Source organism: Lipotes vexillifer, unplaced genomic scaffold (genome assembly GCF_000442215.2).
Source record: "Lipotes vexillifer unplaced genomic scaffold, Lipotes_vexillifer_v1.1 scaffold1591, whole genome shotgun sequence".
Lineage (NCBI taxonomy): Eukaryota > Metazoa > Chordata > Mammalia > Artiodactyla > Lipotidae > Lipotes > Lipotes vexillifer.
The window spans coordinates 206,873-219,898 of record NW_006779799.1 but is presented as its reverse complement, the minus strand read 5'-3'; the positions used below and the strand labels follow the sequence as shown (position 1 = coordinate 219,898).

At 39.5% G+C, this 13,026-nt stretch overlaps 1 protein-coding gene across 1 annotated transcript in view; it reads left to right on the top strand.

Annotated features, from left to right (window-relative positions):
- LOC103068700 (uncharacterized protein C1orf101) overlaps window positions 1–13,026 on the top strand; it is a gene marked incomplete at its 5' end in the record, with an annotated part of 184,464 nt that overhangs the window by 24,716 nt on the left and 146,722 nt on the right. Inside the window, 1 exon segment of the mRNA XM_082930961.1 lies at window positions 1–392. This exon segment is cut by the window's left edge and continues 12 nt beyond it. Within this exon segment, the coding sequence (XP_082787087.1) occupies window positions 1–392 (392 nt within the window).

Here is a 13,026-nt window from a genome sequence, read left to right as displayed (position 1 = left end):
TCCTGCTGACTTTTTCTTTGTTAACAATACCTGAGATTCCTGAGTTTTTACCAATATCTTCACCACAGGGTAGTCAGTTAATGGCAGACTGGGCTGCTTGTGTTCCTTCATTTGTTGTTGTGGTAGCTGATATGGAGACCTTTCAGACAAATGATTCATTCCATACTTGGACCAGAATCAGAGTGCCTCCAAACATTCTGACTGATGATGAAAGACACAGTGTGTCTGATGTGACCCTATCACAGGATGGAATATTTTTTTTAATAAATGGTATTCTTTACTTAAAAACTTATAATGCATTCAAAGGACTGGGAAGCAATGAAAATCTTCCTGATGGTGGAATTATTGGCATTACATCAAGAAAATGGTGTTGGATCAACTATTTATTGAAGGTTAGTAAAAAGATTACGTATATGTATATTATACCTGCACATTTAGGTATATCTACCATAGTGTTTAATACAGTGATATATACAGTGATATATGCAGCTCTTTGTAGAATTATTTTTTTAAGATTTATTTTTTATTTTTTAAATTTTTTAAATTGATTTTTGGCTGCATCGGGTCTTAGTTGCGGCACACGGGATCTTCGCTGAGGCATGCAGGATCTTTCGTTGTGGCACATGGGTGTCTCTCTAGTTGTGGCATGCAGGTTTTCTCTTCTCTAGTTGTGGAGGGTAGGCTCCAGGGCATGTGGGCTCTGTAGTTGTGGTGCATGGGTTCCAGAGTGTGTGGGCTCTGTAGCTCATGGCACACAGGCTCTCTAGTTGAGGCATATGAGCTCAATAGTTGTGGCACATGGGCTTAGTTGCCCCGTGGCATGTGGGATCTTAGTTCCCTGACCAGGAATCAAACCCACTCCCCTGCATTGTAAGTCAGATTCTTTACCACTGGACCACCAGGGAAGTCCCTGTAGAGTTATTTATGCTTGTAAATAACTCTATCTTTCTGACCTAGCTTCTCAGAGACCTCTTTACAGAGGTGTACCACCAACTACAGAGAATAAAATGAATCTAAAATATCTTTAATAGATTTAAATAAATGGAAAAGAAAATGGAAAGCATGAGAAAAAAGGAATCTATCAAATGACAAGGCAATGAGTAAAATTAAAAGCAAGGAAGTCATTACCATAAAATTTAGGATAATTTTTATCCTGGAAAGAAAAGATGTAGTGATTGGGAGGGAGCATGTGTGATATTTGGGAGTTCTGATTATATTCTATTTCTTAATCTAGGTAGCTATTACACAGATTTCTGCTTTGTGATCAATCTTCCAGCTATTTATTTATTTATTTATACTTGGTCAATTTTCTATATGTAGATTCTATTTCAAAAATTTTAAATATGTAAAAATAAATGTTAAAATATAACCTAGATAAAACTAACAAAAATTGAAATGTAAAATTCAATGATCACCTTAAATAGAAGATTGGATACAACAAAAATAACTAGTGCATTGGGAAGTAGATAAGAAGAAATCAAACAAAATGAAAAACTGGGAGAAACCAAGGAAAAGAGGGTAAGAGAGATGAAAGAAAGAATGGGAAAGAGAAGATTCAACATATATCTAACCAGAATTCCAAAATGAAATTTTAGCAAGAAAGAGAAAGAGCTGAGACTTTTTCAGACTTAAAGAAAGATATCAATCCTCAATCCATAAATATTAATAAATCCAAGTTGATATAGGAAAAAAGAAAACCCACTTAGATACAAAATAGTGAAATTGCAGGGTATCAAAGACTAATAAGAGATATTAGAAGCATCCAAAGAAAAAGGACAAATTACAAACAAAGTAAAGATAGTAAAACAATTAGAATCAATGGAAGTCAGAATCAATGGAAGTCAGAAGATAGTGAAATACTCAACTGAGGTCAAGTTATTGGCAACCTAAAATTATGTACATTCAATAAAACTATCCTCAAGTATAAGAATGTTTGAAACTATTTTAAGAGTCAAAATCAGAGATTTTATAATATAATTAGAATAATTGAAATAAAATTCATTAGATGTGCTCAATAGCAGAATGGATATGACATGACAGAGGAAACAGTCAATGAGACTGAAGTTATATCAATAGAAAATTTCCAATGTAAACAATAAATAAAAATTGTAAAAGTTGAACCCCAGAGACCTGTGGGACAATACCAAAACGTCTAACATACATGACATTGGAGTCCAAGGAGAAGAGGAGAGAGGATCATGTAGAAAAAAAAATCTGAATAAATAATGGCTAGAAACTTCTCAAATTTGGTAATAAGTATAAACTTATGGAGCCATGAAGCCCAACAGACTCCAGACAATATAGTTGTAAAAGAAACTCATAATCAAACTACTAAAAACCAAAGGAAAAAAAATGTGGAAGCAGCCAGAGGGAAGTGATACATCATATATAGGAGAATAATGATTCAAGTGATAGCTGATTTTTCCTCACAGGCCACAGATAACAGAAGGCAATGAAGCAGTATTAGTAGAGTACTGAAAGAAAGGATCATCAGCATAGAATTCTATTCCAGACAAACATGTCTTTCAGGAATTAAGGAGAAATAAAGACATTCTCAGATGAAGGAAAACTAAGAAAATCTGTTAACAGAATACCTATTCTAAAAGAAATATATGTCTAATGAAGCTTATCAGGTGGAAGGGAAATGGAGAATTTAAAACTTCAGTAATGAGTAAAAAACAACTGAAGTGGTAGATATACAGGTAAAAATTATTTTAGACAAATCATTTTAATAAAATTATTTAATTAGATTTATTAATCTAATTTATTTAATTAGCTAAAATAAAATTCTAATCTAATAATTATTAGATTATTATTAGATTATATAATAATATTTAATCTAATAATAATAGATTGTTATTATATAATCTATTACATAGATTATTTTTATACTCAAGTTCCTTAAAGCTTAGAGTATAAAATTTTTATATTTTTATACTCTTAATTTTTATATTTTTATACTCTTAAGTTCCTTAAAATATGTATGATATGTAAAAGCAAAATTTAAAATATATAACATTTTCTGGTGGGCTTTTTAATGTATGTTGATATAATACATGATTATTACAGCATAAATGAAGAAGGATAAATTAACCCATGGGGTAGTAAGCTTTCTTCATTACACTTGAAATGTTAAATGCATTATTATAACCCCTAGAGCAACCACTAAAAAATTATACAAGATAGAGTTTTAAAAACCTCAACAGATAAATTAAAATGGAATACTAAAAAAAAATTTCTTTTCAGTAACCTAAAAGAAGACAGGAAAGGGAAACACAGAGACAAAAACCAGAGGATACAAACAGAAAACAACAAAATGGTAGTTAAATATAAACATGTCAATAATTTCATTAAATGTAAATAGCCAAAAAATACTAATTAAAAGTCAGAGATTGTCAAATTGGATTTTTTTTAAAAGACCAAACTGTATGCTTCCCATAAGAAACCCACTTTCAATAAAAAGAGACATAGTTGAATTAAAAGTAAAACATTGGAAAAGTATATACTATGCAAACACTAATTAAAGAAAATGGGAGTGGATTTATGAATATCAGACAAACTAGGAAAACAATTGGATAAAAAGGGACATTATATGATAAAAGGGTCAATTTTTCAAGAAGACATAGCAATCCTAAATGTGTATGTATCTAACAAACAAGCTTCATAGCAAATGAACCAAAATTAATTAAATGGAAAAAAGAAACAGATAAATCCACAAAATTGGAAGATTTCCACAGTCCTTTTTCAGTAATAGATAAAACAAGTAGACAGGAAACAAGCAAGGATGTACAAGGATAAATAACACCAGTGGTCAGAAAACTACTGCCCATCTCAGCCAAATCAAGTCTGCTGTCTTGTGTGTAAAAAGTTTTATTGGAATATAGCCATGCTCATTTGCTTATGTATCATCTCCGGCTGCTTTTGCCCTACAACAGCACTGATAAAAACTTGCAATAGAGTATGTGGACCAAAACTTAAATATTTACTATATAACCCTTTCCATAAAAAGTTTGGTGACCCCTGAATTAACCAACTTGACCTAGTAGACATTTGTAAAATATACTCCACCGAACAACAGCAGAAAATATATTCTTTTCAAGTAAACATGGAATATTAGCAAAGATGGAGTATATTTTAGAACATAAGACAAATGTTAACAAATTTAAAAGAAGAGAAATCAAAGTATGTTCTCTGGTCATGACAGAATTAAACTAGAAATCAACTTTTTAAAAAGATATGTGGAAGGTCATCAAGGATTTGAAATTTTATAAATACACATTACAATAACCATTTGGACAAACACCATTTCAAGGGGAATTAAAAATAATTTTTTAAAATTTTTTGGTTTTGGCTCCATTGTGTCTTCGTTGCTGCACACAGGCTTTCTCTAGCTGTGGCAATCGGGGTCTACTCTTCATTGCGGTGCATGGGTCTCATTGTGGTGGCTTCTCTTGTTGCGGAGCACGGGCTCTAGGTGCACAGGCTTCAGTAGTTGCAGCACACAGGCTCAGTAGTTGTGGCACATGGGCCCTAGAGCACATGGGCTTCAGTAGTTGTGGCATGTAGGCTTAGTAGTTGTGGTGCACAGGTTCTAGGGCATGTGGGCTTCAGTAGCTGTGGTACATGGGCTCCGTAGTTGTGGCTCGTGAGCTCTAGACTACAGGCTCTGTAGTTGTGGTGCACAGGCTTAGTTGCTCTGCGGCATGTGGGATCTCCCCAGACCAGGGCTCGAACCCATATCCCCTGCATTGGCAGGCAGATTCTTAACCACTGCACCACCAGAGAAGTCCCCTAAAAATCTTTTTTTTTTTTTTTTGCGGTACGTGGACCTCTCACTGTTGTGGCCTCTCCCGTTGCGGAGCAGAGGCTCCGGACACGCAGGCTCAGCGGCCATGGCTCACTGGCCCAGCCGCTCCGCGGCATGTGGAATCCTCCCAGACCGGGGCACGAACCCGTGTCCCCTGCATCGGCAGGCGGACTCTCAACCACTGCGCCACCAGGGAAGCCCCCCTAAAAATCATTTTAACTAAATAAAAGTAAAACATTAAAACTATATCAAAACTGATGGAAGTGAAAGAAGAAATTGACAAATCCATAATTATAGTTGAAGATAAAATAGACAATTGTATAGAAGAACTGAACAACCAATTGAATCTAATTTATACTTATAGGATAGTCTACCCAACAACAGCAGAATATATATTCTTAGCAAGCATTCATGGAACATTTACCAAGATAGACCATATACTGAGTCATAAATCAAACCTCAACACATTTAAAAGAATTTAAATCATATAAAGTATGTTCTCTAACTACAGTGGAATTAAACTAAGAGTCAATAACAGAAATATATCTGGAAATACCCCAATTCTTGGAAATTAAACAATGCACTTCTAAGTAATTCATGTGTTAAACAGGACATCTCAGGGAAATTAGAAAATCTTTTTTAAATTATTTTAATTGAAGTATAGTGGATTTACAGTGTTCTGTTAGTTTCAGGTGTACAGCAAATTGATTCAGATATATATATACATATATATATATATACATACATATATGTATATATATATATATATATACTCAGTTGTATATATTCAGTTATATACATATTTATTTATATGTATATATTCTTTTTCAGATTCATTTCCATTATAGGTTATTCAAAGATATTGAATATAATTCCCTGTAGATCATTGCTGTTTGTTTTATATATAGTAGTGTGTATATTTTAATATCAAACTCTTCATTTATCCCTCCCTGCCCACTTTCCCCTTTGGTAACCATAAGTTTGTTTTCTATGCCTGTGAGTCTGTTACTGTTTTGTAAATAAGTTCATTTGTCTTATTTTTAAAGAGTCCACATATAAGCAATATCATATGATATTTCTCTTTCTCTGTCTTACCTCACTTAATATGATAATCTCTACGTCCATCCATGTTGCTGCAAATGGAATTATTTCATTCTTTTTTAAGGTGAGTAATATTCCATTGGGTATATATGCCACATCTTCTTTATCCATTCATCTGTTGATGGACACTTAGGTTGCTTCCATGTCTTGGCTTTAAATAGTGCTGCTATGAACACTGGGGTACATGTATCTTTTCAAATTATAGTTTTCTCTGGATATATGCCCAGGAGTGGGATTGCTGTATCATACGGTAACTCTATTTTTAGTTTTTTAAGGAACCTCCTTACTGTCCTCCATAGTGGTTGTACCAATTTACATCCCCACCAACAGTGCACGAGGTTTCCTTTTTCTCCACACGCTCTCCAGCATTTATTATTTGTAGACATTTTAATGATGGCAATTCTGACTGGAGTGTTATTTACATTTGATTTTCATGTGCCTGTTGGCCATCTCTATATCTTCTTTGGAGAAATGTCTATTTATGTCTTCTGCCAATTTTTTGATAGGGTTGTTTTTTTATTGAGTGGTATGAGCTATTTTTATATTTTGCAGGCAAATCCCTTGTCAGTCAGATTATTTGCAAATATTTTCTCCTATTTAATAGGTTGTCTTTTGGTTTTGTTTATGGTTTCCTATCCTGTGCAAAAGCTTTTACATTTTTTTTTTTAACATCTTTATTGGGGTATAATTGCTTTACAATGGTGTGTTAGTTTCTGCTTTATAACAGAGTGAGTCAGTTATACATATATATATGTTCCCATATCTCTTCCCTCTTTGTCTCCCTCCCTCCCACCCTCCCTATCCCACCCCTCCAGACAGCCACAAAGAACCGAGACGGTTATATGACACTTAAGAGCATCAGTAAGAGCACTTTGAACAACCAAAAGGAGTTGTCCAATTAAAATATTATCACTAAAATATATATATATTGAACAGAATAGGTTATTGTTGTTTTAATGCCTGCTGACCTGAATAGGAGAGAGCCTTTATTATTTTTCCTGCTTTGGCCTATAAAGCTATTAACTGGGGTTTTCCTCTTAGCAGTTAACAATAGCAAAGTGAAGACGGCATCTAAGCTGTGTTCAGCCCTGACTCTTTCTGGTCTTGTGGAAGTAAAAGAGGTATGTTTGTAGACGACCTTCTTTGCTGGGAATTTAAGCCTTGGGTGACTAAACCCAGTATCTCTTTTGTCAGACGATACAGAGAGAATCTGGGAGAAATAACAACCCTGAAGGTGAGGTGATCAGTGTCACTCAACTAGGAAACAAGTTGAGAAGGGCTCTGCATGGGAGAAACCAGATGCCTCGAAGGACGAAACCTCTGAAATCAATCTCCTCTGAAGAGACTCAGCTTGGGCCCATGTGGGTTGGGACATATTTTGGTCTCAGTACTAGTGGTGACCACTGAGGCATCTCTTAGTGGACACGAATCTTAGGCCTAAGTGAAGGGCAGTTGCCTGTATTTTCCTCAGCTTTTGGGTGGGAGGCTAGAATAGGTTGGAGGGGGAAATCCTTTTCTGACAATTCATTAGAAATATTAACATTAAATAGAGGTATTTATGGTTCTCCATTCTTCTCCAATGCTGAAATTTTCTTGTGTGAGAAGTGTTATACCACAATAGCTGTTATACCATTGATCTGTACATGACCTAGGGCCTCAGTTTCTTCACACCTACCCTTTCTTATTTTTCTCTTTAGTTAAAGTTCTTCCATCTTTTATTCCAAAATATGGGATGTTCATAAAAATTCAGTTAAGACTGAAGAATATAAAGTGACATCTCAGGCCTTGCTTACACTTTCCTCCCCAGCGGGAGCCACCAATACATTTTTTGGTGTGGCTGTTCGGACTTCTTTTTATGTATTTACAAGTGTGTTTTGTGTGTGTGTATACACATTTTTTAATGTAAATAAGGTCGTATGTATACAGTGTTCAGTCACTAGCTCTTTCCCCCACCTTTAGCTGTCTTTGACATTATCCATCTTAGTGTATTGACCCACTTTCTTACTAATTATGGAACGGCGTTCAGTGCTCTAGATGGACTGTGGTTTATGTAGCGGTTCCATAATTGTCGGACATAGAGGTAGCACCCCCAGCTTCTTCCCGACCTTTCCTGTCTGCTGCTTCTTCCCAAGGAACATAGAAAGCATTTCCCTCCCCCCGTGGTTCTCTTTCTCTACTGCGTATTTCATTTCTAGCATCTTTACTGTGGGCATGCTCCCCCGCCACAGGCTTCGATTCCATTCAACAGCCTCTTCAGCATGTCCGATTCATCTTGATAATCATAATCATTACAATCTCCACAATGCCTCGCACAGTGCCTTGTACCTAATAGACAGATATTTGATAAAACTCTCCAAGGGGCAGGCTCAACATAAACACGTAGACAGAAGTTACACTCCAGGGTCCTGATCAGTGAGAAACCGAACGTGTGGCACGAGGCAACGTCTGCGATCTCCTGCTGTCATGCGCTTACTGCAGACGTGAGCGTTTGACACCTGTGAGGGGGACATAGTACACCACCATACGGTAGAAAAAGCGTGGCCTAATCCTCTGATATCTTGAATTTCAGCTGCAGCGCAAGTTCTTGAGCCCCGAGGAGATTCAGTCTGTCCGAGAACACCTGGGTTACCACAGTGACAGCCTGCTCTCTGTGCAGATCACAGGAAAAAAGCCCAATTTTGAAGTGGGTTCTTCTAGTCAACTTAAGCTTTCTACTACCAAGAAGTCTTCCGGTGAGACTGGCCTAGGGATATTGTTCTGTCTGAGTGGGCCTGAAAAGCCGTATTAAAAACTGAGCCAGAGATCTGAATGAGGTGGTGATATCTTTAGAGGATCATTCCCTTCCTTAATTTCCCTCATTTCCAAGTGGAAGAATGCTTAATGTACTGTTGTTCTGGGCATATTCGGATCCAATACTGAAATGATGCGTAGATATTACCTAGTTCAGCCCCTTCTTCTGCACCAGAGGACACTGAGGTCTCCAGATACTAGAGGTCAGACTCCCATAGTTTCATTAGTTAATGAAGTCTTTCCAGACCCCAGAATTATGACATTTACCCTCAGAAGACCTCACAGTGACGGTCATGGCGGATAAGAGTGTGCTATTCCTCTTCCCATGTGTCCTTTTCTCTGTGCCACTGAATTCAGCTTTTCTTTGAGGATCTTAAGACACTTATAAAAATATCTCCTCTCAGAAGATTGCACTCCACCCTTTTTCACCATTCTCACCCTTCCTATCACTATTTTTTAATGCCTGAGTTGAGAAAAATTGTCCTAGCTGTGAGGTATGCAAAAATTTACAGGTATTCACACTGCTCTGTTTTGACTGTCCAGCCTAAATCTTCAAGAAATCCTTTAGCATCCTAACCTTTGGAGTCACAGTTCCAGAATGGGTAGGAGCAGCTTAGATGGCCTGCCCTGTGGGAGATCTGAGCATCCAGTGTGACAGTGATCTCTGGGGGGTGCACTTACCCGCCAAGGCCCATTCGTGGACTGGCCCACACTGAACCCTCAGCTCTTTCGGGCCCAGAGAGAGAATCAGGAGGTGTGATTTGCTACTGATTTGTTGTTACGCCACCGCCATCAGCTCTTGAGCCCATTTTCTTGTCTGTAACAGGTCTACATGAGACCGGAGCTTTGCTATTTATAATGCTTTTTGGTACAGTTTCTTGTTTCATATTCAAATCTCCTGCAGTGGGCATAGGGAATCCTATTAGCCCCATGTTCTAGGGATGGGAACTAAGAGAAGGAGGAGAAAGCAATATGGAGTGGAAGTTAAAAGCGTTAGGTAGACTCTGTCTGTACTTGTGTATTTGTGGCTGGGTGTAACTGGCCTAAGTATCTAAACCTCTTTCCTCATTTATAAAATTAGGATGACAAGAACTTTCCTCATAAGGTGGTGAGCAGGACTAAATTAGATCATGTATGTAAAATGTTTAATGTAGTATCTGGCACAAAGCTTAACAAATGATGGCTTTTATTGCCATAAAGTGATGGGTCCCTCTCATGCCTTTATAAGTGATAGAGCTGGGCCTTGAACCCAGGTCCAGTGTGTTCCCTGCACAGCCTCAGTAGAAAGCACTTACATGTGCTTGGAGTTTGTTTCCAGCTGCTTTTCTGGAGCTTGTTTTCTTTCATTGGTTGGATTCAGGGAAGCCTGCTATGGACCCTGCAGCTGCCAAGCTCTGGACCCTCTCAGCCAATGATATGGAGGATGAGAGCGTGGTGAGTCAGCACTGTGGTCACCTGATTGCTTTCTTTCAGGCCCCACTTTGGGTGGGAATGTTGTTGTTTGGAGTGGCCTCTCTGGGTTTGTAGGTGTGAAAGCATTTAAAGCCCAGCCTTGTGGCTGTGCCTGCCATTGGCATTTTTTGACTCAGAAGGAAACTCCTCATTAGTGGCATTTTAAATTTCTTTTTCAGCATCTTTCCCCCCGCAGATTTTCTTGTTCTCACTTCATGTGATATATTAAAGACTCTTGTGGGCATGCGTAAACCTGAAAAGAGTTTGTCAGCTAAAATATTTTTTGGCTCCTTCGTCTGGGCAAGTCACCAAATGCTCACTGTCTTAACAGTAATGCTCTTCCAACTCAGATCAATGCTTTCTGTAATAAAGTTCTTCATTCCTACAACTATTGAAGTTAGAGTGGTAAGCAAACTAGGCGACGGTTTGTGCCCTCACAGAGCTTACAGATTAACTGTCTACACGTTTATCGAAGAATCACACAAGTGTATATATCATTATCTGCCTTTTCCTCTGGAATTATATAGAAAATATTCCATTCCCTTTTCTCACACGACAGCCCTTTATATATTCGCATAAATATAACGCTTCTCTCTTTGTTCTTCCTGCCCCCTCCCTCCCTGCCCTCCACACACATATTCTCTGCACATCATAAATGAGTCCCCAGCCCCCTCACAGCCTAACACAGCTTCTGTGCACGTAGTGTACTCACTATGTGGTCAGCTTGGGCGTGATGATCAAGCCCAGGTAGGATGATGGCTGCCTTCTACATAGATGGGCAAACTGCTGCTGTGGACTGTGGCCACTTCACCTGTTCATTAGCAGAGACCATGACTGGGTCATTAATGGCTTCGAACATTCTCCAGGATCTCATTGACTCAGATGAACTGCTGGATCCAGAAGATATGAAGAAGCCAGACCCAGCTTCCTTGCGGGCTGCCTCCTGTGGGGAAGGGAAAAAGAGGAAGGCCTGCAAGAACTGGTAAGCCTTGGGGTGAGAAGAGGCTGCCAGGCTGCTTCCAGCGGCTTCTGATTGTCAAGGAATCGCTGTGCTTCACAATTACTAAAACATGTTTTATTGTAAAATGTATCAGACGGTTAGAAGAGTATGCTAAATAAGTACATTTTAAAGAACAATAAAATGAACACCCATGTACTGCTCACCCAGCTTAAGTACCAGGAACATGACTTGTTCCTTAGAAGTCGCCTCTGCCTGCTCCCTCAGCTGCATCTCCCTCCCTCTCCTTACAAGAGGCTACCATTCTCCCAAATTTGTGCTAATCTTTGCTGGCTTTTTCGATAGTTTACTGTCTGTGTGTGAATCTCCAAACAGTACATCATTGAATTGTGGAGCCCAAAGCTGACTAGGCCAGGAAAGGTCAATGCTCCATATCTGTGAAGACTCCCAGGGAAAAGGTCTGTCAAGGATTTGGAGTTCCTGGGTGGTGGCAGGTCCCACTCATCACCTGCTAACTTTCCCCCAGCACCTGTGGCCTCGCAGAAGAACTGGAGAAAGAGAAGTTGAGGGACCAGATAAGCTCCCAGCCCAAGTCGGCTTGTGGAAACGTGAGTATCTGGTTGATTACTCAGTATTCACAAAGGCCTAAACTAAACACAGGCCAGCTCCAGCTCTACAGAGTTCACTGCCCAATTATTTTAATAATAGGTGAACGTGTGAGAACGTGTCTCTAGGTAGTAATGGGAAGAGGGCTTATCTCCTGAGAGTGGGCAGCGCACTCATGCCCGTAGGGGAGGCACTTGTCATTTCTTATTTTTGGCCCCTTTCTTTCTGCTTCACATTAGGCCTGATGCTACTCAGCCATTTGCTGAGTGTGGCTGTGATTTGAACTGCTGAGAATACAGAAGTATTCACCTAAGGGACTTCTCTAGACTTTTGTCTTTCATGAAATCAGAGATCTTAAAGCCTCTTAGTATTTGGATCCCAGTTGGACCTACAAATGTACGCAGTCATTCTCTTTAGGCCACTGTGGCCATACCATGAAATTTGGGATCCCTTTCTTCTGGCCTGTATCTCTGGGAGAGCTGACACTTGGCTCCCCTGTATGATGGTCTCTTCTTTCAACAGTGTTACCTGGGCGATGCTTTCCGCTGTGCCAGCTGCCCCTACCTTGGGATGCCGGCCTTCAGACCTGGGGAGAAGGTGCTCCTGAGCGACAGCAGCCTCAATGATGCCTAGGGGAGGGCCCGGCCTGGGACACACCTGCTCCTCTGCCAGCTCCTGCCCCTTCCATCCCACCACGTGGTTCCTCCCGTCTCCTCTTGATTGGCTCACTCTGGCTTAGGTCCATTGCGGAGAGGGTGCTCAGTGGACAGAGTGGAGCTGGCTGGGAGCAGTGGTGTGGAGTGCTGCTGCAAGTCAAGACCACGGTATCCCGGGGCCCTGTTACCCTGAGTGGGGACCTCCTTCACCCAGTGTTAGGTAAACGGGGCACATCCCAAATAGGCCCCTCTCACCAGGTCAAAATGCTGATATTTCGTAACACTCTCCGAGCCCGCCATGCTTGAGTATTAACACTGTGACAGAGAGGGCCCCACCCCATTCTAAGCTCCGCAGTAGTGCCACGGCTTATCTTCCAGAGTTGGTGGTTTATTCACCATGCAGTTTTCTTGGTGACAAGAGGCAAGTGTCTCATGACCTCAGAGCACCAAGGGAATCACTCCTTGGTTGCTGTGATCATATCCAGTGTCCCTCTGCCCCCTCCAGTCCTACCCCCCATCCCTGTTTTACTGTGTTGCATCTGTGCCCCATTGTCATTTCTGTTAATCTCCAGGTATTAAACTTACGTACTAATGTATATTCGCTGTGAAGAGGGGATATGTCTGTGTGTGTGTGTGTGTGTGTGTGTGTGTGTGTG